An 11,258-nucleotide genomic window follows, 5' to 3' on the forward strand; every position below is an offset into this window, starting at 1 on the left:
ATTTTCAAAATGTATTATTATTTCAGGCACAGGAGATATTGAATTCCTTCTTTCATGAAGAGTCTATTTAAAACTAAGAAAGCAAAGGATAATCTTTTTTAAGTTGCATGTTCATCCGAATCCATGATAGAGACACTCTCAGTGACAGCTGGATTACGGGTTGACGCCAGCGCAAGGCCAGGGTGGCCACTGGGTGGGGTTGGGGAAGGGGGTGGCCTGGCTGCTGACCTGAGCCCCGCTGTCTGTCCATGCAGCCTCTCGTTCTGTCCCTTCTTTGAGATCTCTCACCCACTGCCTGTGGCTCTTTCCAGAAGCACCGGCAGGAGGTTCCTCAAGTCACTCTGTGTCCTGTTGATTGCAGCGCTGTTCTTGGCCCTTTCTGCCGCCTTGTTATCAAGGGATAGATGCTTTCCCCAGCCTGAATATTGCTTAATCCCCCACCCACCCACCTGTTACATGAACTCCCAAGTGGGGGCCAGGACGGCCACTTACCCCCGAGGCGTGTGATGAAGTCCACCCTGCGAACGCATTCTCACAGGGCCTGAGACCAGACTTCTTTTACAGAGCAACCTTCCGCCTGATTACCACATCAGCCTCATAGACATCGGGCTCGTGCTGGAGTACCTCATGGGAGGAGCCTACCGCTGCAACTACACTCGGAAAAACTTTCGGACTCTTTACAACAACTTGTTTGGACCAAAGAGGGTAGAACTCAGTGCCTGTGTAGCGTTCTGTGGTTCGCGAGTGCCATGTGGTTCCTCGCTTGCTTTTCAGCAACTTGGCCGGTTCAGAGCCAGGCCCTTCACCCTGTCCCCAGCACAGCTGTCCTGCCTCCTACAGTGCTCTCAGGCCAGAGCCACAGCATTCTCCAGCTGCCCTGAGCTCGGGCCGCCCCGCCCACCCATTGCATTTGCTTCCTCCTGGGCTTCAGGGCTACTGTCTGCCCGCTCCAGCCTCTTCTACCATCCCACCACTGTAACTGCCATCATCTTCCAAAGCAAGGGACACGCCTGCTTTCCCTGCTTCAAACCTCCCAGAGCTCCTCACTGCCTGGAGAATCATATCCAAACTCATTATCACAGCAGCCAAGGCCCTCCACCGGCTGGCCCTCACCCACATGGGAGACCACGTACCTGCACCAAAATCAAATCCTGTGATCAAATCAAAGACCGTGTATCTGCCACGTCTTTCCCCACTATCAGTGCCTTTCCCACCCTTATCAAAAGTCCAACTCAAATGTCTGATCTTTCATGATGCCCTCCCCTCACACCCGCCTTACAGCCCCACAGCTCTCTGCAAGTCTGTTAGGGAACTTCTCGGTTTCTATCTGGAATAAGGGCCATGTGTCTGCCGAGCTTTCTTCTCAATTAACTTCTGCTGACAGAAGAGTTTCCATATTAAAGCACTTCTTTTCCTCGGATATTATCATTAATTGTTAATGATACAAAGTGCTTTTTAATCAATTCGTATGTCCACTATCAACAATACTGCTAATGTACTACTAACATTAGTTGTCTAAGTAAATTGATTTTTTTCTTCCTCTTTTACCATACAGCCTAAAGCTCTTAAACTTCTGGGAATGGAAGTAAGTAGAACTTGTTTTCAACAGTTTTATAACATCTTGGTCAAATATACATAGTCCTTTTAAGTTCTGTATTTGCGAATATACGATACTACTCACCAAAATTTACCTAGATGTCTTAGTCAAATTATATAAAAGGACCATATATACATTTTCTTTAATGGGGGTAAATGCTGCACAATTCATTTCTAGAACTAACAAAACCACAGTTTCAAAAGCAAAGATTAAGCAAACAAAAAAAACTAGAGAGTAACACCACTTGTGTATGCAAAAACCATAAATAAAAAACCAAAAATAACACAAAAAAGAATTCAATAGACTATTTTCACAGTCCTAAATCAGAGTCCTCCAAGAATGCAAATATAATGCAATGTTAGTCTTTAATATATTGCATCATATCAATGACCATCTCTCAGCAGGTGCTAAAGAAGAATTTGAAACACATGTAAAACATGTTGAACTTTGTTACTTTGTCAAAAAATACAGTTTTCTCAAAATAGAATGATAAAATACTTTCTTGAAATGATTAAAATACATGTATATCTTAGAGCAAGGGAAACATATGATGAGCAGTGCATCCCTGAAGTCATGTCCATGAAAATCAAGAACAAGACAAGCATGCCCAATATTGTTGGCATCATCTACTGTTTTATAATTCTTACCTATTGGCATCTTTCACTAGTCTCCAAAAGTGTTCTGGAAATTGAACCACAAGGAAAAATAAATGCTAAAAAAGAATACCCAAGAAAGGGAGAAATTATTATCAGCAAAAAAATTTGGGGGGAGTTAGAAAATCCAGGAAAATCAACTAAAGTTCCCTCACAATAGGACAAAAGTACCAGAAATTACCTTTACTAGCAACTGTAAGAACAATGTCCCAGACCTAAAAATATTTAAATGAATGGAAGAAATGCCATATTGTGGAATATTAGGATTGACTCTTGGAAACGTTGTTTTCAGATACATTTATTAGCTAAACAGCATCCCGATTCTTCATGGATTCAGTGTAGATGGCTTTCATTCTGTGTTGACAATTAAGACTGACCTTTAACACGGTGCTCCTGGAAGGGTTATGAGATTTCCGTGATCTCCTGTTCTTTCAAACTCTCCATGTCAGGGTTTATTTATTCCATGAAGGTTTGGTGGACTCACTTGTAAAATTTCCGGGTCCAGTCCTATTTCTTAGAAGTGTGTATTTCATAATACTACCTCATAATAGCCATTATAAATATAAGTACATTTCAGGCTTTTTATTTTCTAGAGTCAACTTTGGTCATTTATAGTTTCCTAAAATGATTTATTTCATCTAGAATTTCAAGTTCCCTGGAATAAACTTTTACATAGTATTCTAGTTTTTGTCAGTCTCCTCAGTATCTTCAGTTGTGTGTCATTTCTTGGGCCAATTTTTTTTTTTTTTTTTGAGTAGGAGTCTCACTCTGTCACCCAGGCTGGAGTGCAATGGTGCAATCTCGGCTCACTGCAACCTTAGCCTCCCAGGTTGAAGCAATTCTCCTGTCTCAGCCTCCCGAGTAGCTGGGACTGCAGGTGCATGCCACCACACCAGGCTAATTTTTGTATTTTTAGTAGAGATGGGGCTTCACCATATTGGTCAGGCTGGTCTCAAACTCCTGATCTCAGATTCTCAGGTGATCCCCCCATCTTGGCCTCCCAAAGTGCTGGAATTACAGGCACGAGCCACCACGCCCAGCTTCTTGTGCCATTTTTTAACAAAATTTATATCTCCTCTCTTATTTTCTTAAGCTTTCTTTCCTACATATTTTATTGGTATTTTTGCTTTATCAAGCAACTTTCTTTTTCTGTTTCTATTTTATTTATGTCTGCTTTTATTTGTATTCATTTCGTCCATATACTTTCCCTACTGTTATTGTATTGTTTGTGCTAACTCAGTTTGAAAGGAAAATTCACCCATTTTCCATCTTGACTGTATTCCTATAAATGCATTGAAGGTATAAATTGTTCTGAGCATTGTTTCATGGTATTCTACAGGTTTGGATAAGTAGAACCTTCATTGTTGTTTTTTCTAAGGCGTTTATTATTTCCTTTTCAATCCAAGAGTTATTTAGAAGTGTATTTCAAATTTCCCAGATACAGACTGTTGTTGTTGTCATACTACTGTTACTAATTTCAGATTTTATTCCTTGTATAGAAATATCCTGTAATTTTTTTCAAATTCATTGCTAAGTAAGGTGTGTTACTTACTTAACTATAGTAATATGTCGATTTCTCTTTATACTCCCAGTTCAGATCCTTTGTTATTTTATTGGTTTCTTTCCCTTTTCCTCATTGATTCTTGGCAGGCCTTTGCATTTTAGGAAAATTAACTCTTTGTTTCTCATATTCTCTCTCCGGCAGTTTTTAAAGATAATTTACATGCAATTAATATTTTAATAATATTATATGTTATTGAAAAATAGGCTTAAAAGGACTTCTGTTTTATAACATTTCATTAGTGATTAGTTAATTTCTATTTTATCTTATATATTCTTGAAAATCTATGTTTATCTTAACATTTCTACAATGTTCATTTTTAACCTGTGTAGATGAACCTTTCCTACATCACTGCGACTGTAGCTTCACTGTGACAAAATTAGAAAATTAGACCAAAGATATTTAAATTGGAGTCAAGATACTATATTTTCCATTAAAATGTTATCACAGCTCATTATGATATTATAAAGATTGGGTCGGTTGTGGCCGGGCGTGGCGGCTCACGCCTATAATCCCAGCATTTTGGGAGGCCAAGGCGGGAGGATCACAAGGTCAGGAAATCGAGACCATCCTGGCTAACACGGTGAAACCCCGTCTCTACTAAAAATACAAAAAATTAGCCGGGCGTGGTGGCGGGCGCCTGTAGTCCCAGCTACTCCGGAGGTGAGGCAGGAGAATGGCGTGAACCCGGGAGGCGGAGCTTGCAGTGAGCTGAGATCGTGCCACTGCACTCCAGCCTGGGCGACAGAGCGAGACTTTGTCTCAAAAAAAAAAGAAAAAAATGGGGTCAGTAGTGAACAACTTGAGATAGGAATTGGAGAGCCAGGGTGCTCCCCATAACCCCCCATGCTCCAGACCACTCCAACTGTGTGAATGTGGCTGAGTTAATTCAGATTGAGCCACAACTTCCTAATCTGAGGGAATGGAAGGAATTCACAACCTCTCAGAGTCCTTGTAAGAATAAAAGAAGATAATTGATGGGAACACTGTTTACAAAAGAACAAACATCTGTTTCTGCTATTCCATTGAATACTAAAGTATTAGCCTGGAATAGTCTGAGACCCACATATTTCATGCCGGTTTTCCCAATCACGATCTGCCTTTCTTACGAATCCTGATCCATTCGCAGAACAGTTCTCATAACCCCTTTAGGAAATGGGAAATGTTGGCCTTCCCTTTTGCACCATATGGGGAAAAGGACAGTGCTCACTCAAAGAGGAATGTTTGCTTTCTTAAAACACTGGAGGGAAACCTAAAACATTTTTCTCTAGCCCCTTTTGCATGTTTCCTGTTAATTTCTGGTCCAGCTACGTCTGGCAAACGAGTGTTATTTTTGCTACATTGGAAGACTTCCCTGAGGAAATAAACTGTAGACTTTCCCTCTTCCATGATGTTATTTGTGTTTAGTTTGGGGGAGGTTTTGCTTTTTTTTTTAGTTTTGCAGCATCTCCTCAGTTAAAGGCTTCTAAGTAAAACTGCTGACGCAGGGGTGCAAGTTACCCAAACAGTAGTATGCCTTCTCAGTTCATTTGGTTTTATATAGTTTACTTATCTAATAAACTTGTGCATCTTTTCGAAAGAATTCATATATGGAGTGGAAATGTAAGATGTACTTCAGAAGTCTCTTTATTACCTCAGACAGAAAGGGTTCCCTTTCTCCAGGAGTTCTGGAACTCTTAGTTGCATACTTTTATGGCAAAACCATGAAATCCATGTTTCTCCCCTCAGGATGATGAGCCTCCAGCTAAAGGGAAGAAAAAGAAAAAGAAGAAAAAGGAGGAAGAGATTGACATTGACGTAGACGACCCTGCCGTGAGTCGGTTCCAGTACCCCTTCCACGAGCTGATGGTGTGGGCCGTGCTGATGAAACGCCAGAAAATGGCGGTGTTCCTCTGGCAGCGAGGGGAAGAGAGCATGGCCAAGGCCCTGGTGGCCTGCAAGCTCTACAAGGCCATGGCCCACGAGTCCTCCGAGAGTGATCTGGTGGATGACATCTCCCAGGACTTGGATAACAATTCCAAGTTAGTGTCTAGCGGGGATTTAAAGGCCAGGAGAGACGACCATCCTGAGTACTTGTCTCTGCAGGGAGGGGTGGACAATGTACTTCTCACTTAAGGACAATGGTGGTTAAAGCTTGTTCACAAATGACTTTGTCATGTCAGCATTTTTCTTTCTGTCTCTCAGAGATGTTTTTGGAGTGTCGTTGTTTTCGTGTACTGCCTTCTCTTTGCATCAAGATTGAAACACAATTTTTTTCCTTTCCTTGAAACACAATTTTAATGCAAGGATGGTGAAATTAATTTCCATAGGGAAACACACACTAACGAGGAATACGTTAATGAGCCTGTGCCCTGGACTGTGACCTTCACAGGTGTTTCTGATTTTCCTCCATGGTTAGGTGGGACAGGATGGCTAGAGGGGGCTGGAGTTGGGTGTGCTTCCCCTAGGTCAGTCAGGCTCTGATCAAACCAGCAGGTGAGGCTCTGGTAAAATTGGTTCTCCTGTCTGGGCGCAGTGGCTCACGCCTGTAATCCCAGCACTTTAGGAGGCCGAGGCGGGTAGATCACAAGATCAGGAGATCGAGACCTTCCTGGCTAACACGGTGAAACCCCATCTCTACTAAAAATATAAAAATTTAGCCGGGCGTGGTGGCGGGCACCTGTAGTCCCAGCTACTCATGAGGCTGAGGCAGGAGAATGGCGTGAACCCAGGAGGTGGAGCTTGCAGTGAGCCGAGATCGCTCCACTGCACTCTAGCCTGGGTGATAGAGTGAGACTCCATCTCAAAAAAAAAAAAAAAAAAAAAAAAAAAAGTTGAAGGAACTTGGAATGTTTATGGTTATTGCCAAATATTTGAATCTGGGTCATGTGGGGAAGGCAGTAAGCTTTATGCTCAAAATTCAGCTTGTGCCACCTTCTCCATGCCCCCCAACTTTTATCACTGCTCCCATCAGTCATTAGGCGCCCTCTGGCCTGGGCCCTATGACAACTATGCCTCATCCCTGTCATAGCACTGAGAATATTGGCTTCTCTGTAATCACTGTGATGGTGAAGTGTTACATGCGCAGAGAAAGGCATGCATCTGAAATGCCCAGCTGGTGACAGTCCACAGGTGGGACATGCCAGCACCACCAGCACCCAGATCAACTGAGAACCTAGCCGGCACCCACCAGCCCTCCTGTGACCCCTTTCAGTGTCCATCTCCCCCCCACTACCACCACCAGCAGCCCAGCTACTGTGGCCTCCAACTCCACAGGTGTTGCATTTGAAGTCACTTTTGCTGTCTTTTCTATCTGCCTCCCTGATCTGTGCACAACTTGAGGGAAGGGACTTTGTTTTCTCGTCTCTATGTCCCTGGGGCCTGAGGGGCAGATGTGGTCTCAACCTACAGCTCCATTTGCAGCAGTAGCAGTCAGCCCCACTCCTGACTGAGCTCCCAGCCACTGTCCCTGGCCGTCCCCCTTTGGGGACACATCCCTGGAGCTCCTTGCTTGCAGAGAAACTCAGAGCCCCTCCAGTGAGGGATTCTGTGTCCCGTGGTTCCCTAAGTCCTTGTGGATACGCCTGTCTAAGAAAGAGCTTGCGGCCACTGTGGCTTCACCCTGGTCCCTTCTCTTTCCCCCCAGAGACTTCGGCCAGCTTGCTTTGGAGTTATTAGATCAGTCCTACAAGCACGACGAGCAGATCGCCATGAAACTCCTGACCTACGAGCTGAAAAACTGGAGCAACTCGACCTGCCTCAAACTGGCTGTGGCAGCCAAACACCGGGACTTCATCGCTCACACCTGCAGCCAGATGCTGCTGACTGACATGTGGATGGGAAGGCTGCGGATGCGGAAGAACCCCGGCCTGAAGGTGCGTGCAACGTGCTGCGAGGCGGGCCAGGGTGACAGTGACAAGTGACTCTCTGCCAGGCTGAGCTGAGCACTTTCTGTGGCTTATTTCATTTATTCCTTCGAGCAACCCCTTGAGGGAGACGCCATGACAATCATTGTCTTATAGATGAGGAACCTGAAGCTTTGAGATGAAGTGACATGCCTAGGATCTTAGCTGGTCAGCATGGGATCAGAACCTACACCCAGGTGCTCTAACTCCAGAGCTCCACCTGACCAGCCCACCAGGCTGCACAAACCCCTGCCACAGTCAGAGTCTCCTAATGGAGCCCCCCATAACTCAGTAGGCACACGCACCCTGGTTGGGTCATCTACCCACCATTAAAGGAGGGACTGGAACTCTATTTCTAGATTCCCTTATAACTCTGAAATTGTATATTGTTTTAACTAGTGACGTTTTCACGACATGGGAGAAAATTACAAGAAAATAGGAAGCTATGAAAGGGTTTGAAAAAGATATAGTGGGGGAAAAATTATATTGCAATCAAACCCTAGCTCTGGGGTTTACTGCCGTTAACTACTAGGTTATCTTGAGAAGAGATTCTAATCTGCAGATAACCTAGCAATCTAATGGCAGTATTATATCTATTTTAGAGATCTCCACGAGGATAAAGAAAAGACTATACAAGTTATACTGTGTAGTATGGTTCTGGCAAATAGAGGGCACTTTGCTTCTTAGAAATAGGAATGTTATGCTTAACTGTCTAATTCTATGTAATATGCTAAGCTGATGTTATACATAACTTAGGATATTAATAAAAAGTTTTCAGAATTCCAAGAATAAAGAGCTCTTCAAGGTTTTAAGGAAACTAAAGTAGATCGCCTACATTTGGATGAACATCAAATTGGCATCAGAATTTTCATCAACAACACTGAAACCCAGAGGCAGCAGTGGAGTAAGGCCTTCACAGTTCTGAAGGAAAAGCATTTGGAGCCTGGAATATTTTCTACCCAGGCCAACTATTCAAAAGCATGAGAAAAGAATATCTGTTTAAGACAGGCAAAGACTCAAACTATGCACCTTCAACCTCCCATGCAGAAGAATTAGCTTGGCGGGTAGTCCAAGCAAAAAAAAAAAAAAAGAAAGGTAAAAATTACAATGAAAAAACATGATGTGGAGTGCAAGAAACAGGCCCCAAGTTTTATAAATTGCCATACAAAAGCTGTGCAGCCAAGAGAAAGGCAGTTAGATTAAATGAGGCCAAGGAGTTGTGGGATTCAAAAAGAAAGTACTCAAGGAGAATAGAAATAACTCTGATAAATAGACGGAAGGACTAAGAAGCCACAAAGCGTCAGGAATACAGGTTAGGGAAACAAAACAGTTTATAATCCTTACAAGAAAATAGAAGGTGAGTCCATACATTTCAGGAAAAACAATGAAGTGCACACAAAAGTTAAAGTTCAGTTATGATTCAAACTAAAGTTTAAAACGATCTTCAGCCATTGGTAGAGTGTGGAAAAGCACTGACAAAAAGGGAAGTGCAGCCAGGTGTGGGGGCTCACGCCTGTAATCCAAACACTTTGGGAAGCCAAGGCAGGAGGATCACTGGAGCCCAGGAGTACAGGGCCAGCCTGGGCAACATAGTGAGACCCCATCTCTACCAAAAAAATTTTTAAAAATTAGCCAGGTAGGCTGGGCACAGTGGCTCACGCCTGTAATCCCAGCATTTCTTGAGGCCGAGGCGGGCGGATCACGAGGTCGGGAGATTGAGACCATCCTGGCTAACACGGTGAAGCCCCATCTCTACTAAAAATACAAAAAATTAGCTGGGCGTGGTGACATGCACCTGTAGTCCCAGCTACTCAGGAGTCTGAGGCAGGAGAATGGCGTGAACCCGGGAGGTGGAGCTTGCAGTGAGCTGAGATTGTGCCACTGCACTCCAGCCTGGGTGACAGAATGAGACTCCATCTCAAAAAAAAAAAAAAAAAAAAAATTAGCCAGGTATGGTGGTGCACACCTGTAGTCCCAGCTACTCAGGGGACTGAGGTGGGAAAATCACTTGAGCCCAGAAGATCAAGAATGCAGCTAGCCATGATTGTGCCACTGCACTCCAACCCAGACAACTGAGCAAGACCTTGTCTCAAAAAAAAAAAAAAAAGGGAAGTACGTTTTCTATCTATGAGCCTGGGCATCCGGGCATCCTTTTGCTGTCTAGGCTGAGTCCATGATAGTCCTTCTTTTGTGAGTTACATTAGCCTTTCAACTCTTAGTTGACATAATCTCATTTATATCAAAGTTATTTCTATATAAAATACTTTTGGCCTACTTCACTAGAGGTATTATATTTTATTTATATTATTCTATTGTAATTTAAAGATTTGCCTTCCTTGAAATTTCATGTAAGGACTTTTTTTTTTTTTTTTTTTTTTTGAGACAGGGTCTTGCTCTGTCACCCAGGCTGGAGTGCAATGGCGCGATCTCGCCTCACTGCAAGCTTCGCCTCCTGGGTTCAAGTGATTCTTGTGCCTCAGCCTCCCAAGTAGCTGGTATTACAGATGTGCACCACCATGCCCAGTTAATTTTTGTAGTTTAGTAGAGATGGGGTTTCACCATGTTGGCCAGGCTGGTCTCAAACTCCTGGCCTCATATGAGCCACCAACCTTGGCCACCCAAAAGTACTGGGATTATAGGTGTGAGCTACCATGCCAGCCAGGACTTTTTAAAGTTAGGATCACCAACAGTGCTGTTTGCCATTCATCTAAAAAATTTAGTATATGTTCTTTAATTGTTTTACCGCCTGCAAGTCTACTAATTTACCAAGCACATGTCACAGAACATCAGACCAGGTCTAACATTCCAGGGCTCCTAGGTTATTGAATAATGTTGAAGGTCATAGTTTAAAAATTTTAAATATGCTGGGACATTTTTCTAGAATTGCCGCAGCTTAAAAAATCAATTTATGTCCCGTAGGTTATCATGGGGATTCTTCTACCCCCCACCATCTTGTTTTTGGAATTTCGCACATATGATGATTTCTCATATCAAACATCCAAGGAAAACGAGGATGGCAAAGAAAAAGAAGAGGAGAATACGGTCAGTGACACACTTGACCGTAAGAGTATCAGTGTAATCTTGTTTTCAAAATTGTTGAGATTTCTCGTACCACGGATTGAGAAATCTCACTGGTTAAAGGTATTTTTGGAATTGTGTTTTTCTAATGGTGCCTGTGTGCTGGAATGCCTTGCATTTCCCATTTAGCCACCTGCCTGTCATGTGCCGTGCTCTGTTTTCCAGGATGCAAATGCAGATGCTGGCTCAAGAAAGGGGGATGAGGAGAATGAGCACAAAAAACAGAGAAGTATTCCCATCGGAACAAAGATCTGTGAATTCTATAACGCGCCCATTGTCAAGTTCTGGTTTTACACAGTAAGGCTTCCTCCTGAACATTTGACATTCAGCATATTTTGAATGCTTTGATATGTTGGAATCAAGAAAAATTTCAAGGGCTTAAAAAAGTATCTAAAAATTCACTGAATTAAAATGAATTATGAAAACAAAACTGGGACTAATTGAGATCTCTGGCTAACATTGGATCTCGATATCCTGTCATATAT

At 43.0% G+C, this 11,258-nt stretch overlaps 1 protein-coding gene across 2 annotated transcripts in view; it reads left to right on the plus strand.

The window, feature by feature from the left end:
• TRPM1 (transient receptor potential cation channel subfamily M member 1) overlaps window positions 1–11,258 on the plus strand; it is a 167,333-nt gene that overhangs the window by 119,245 nt on the left and 36,830 nt on the right. For both annotated transcript variants that reach the window (XM_032175278.2, XM_032175279.2), the window contains 6 exons: window positions 565–705; window positions 1,556–1,585; window positions 5,540–5,832; window positions 7,437–7,665; window positions 10,615–10,737; window positions 10,939–11,070. In XM_032175278.2, the coding sequence (XP_032031169.1) occupies window positions 565–705; window positions 1,556–1,585; window positions 5,540–5,832; window positions 7,437–7,665; window positions 10,615–10,737; window positions 10,939–11,070 (948 nt within the window). The remainder of the gene's footprint in view (window positions 1–564; window positions 706–1,555; window positions 1,586–5,539; window positions 5,833–7,436; window positions 7,666–10,614; window positions 10,738–10,938; window positions 11,071–11,258) is intronic.

This window comes from Hylobates moloch, unplaced genomic scaffold (assembly GCF_009828535.3).
Source record: "Hylobates moloch isolate HMO894 unplaced genomic scaffold, HMol_V3 SCAFFOLD_14, whole genome shotgun sequence".
NCBI classification, from domain to species: domain Eukaryota; kingdom Metazoa; phylum Chordata; class Mammalia; order Primates; family Hylobatidae; genus Hylobates; species Hylobates moloch.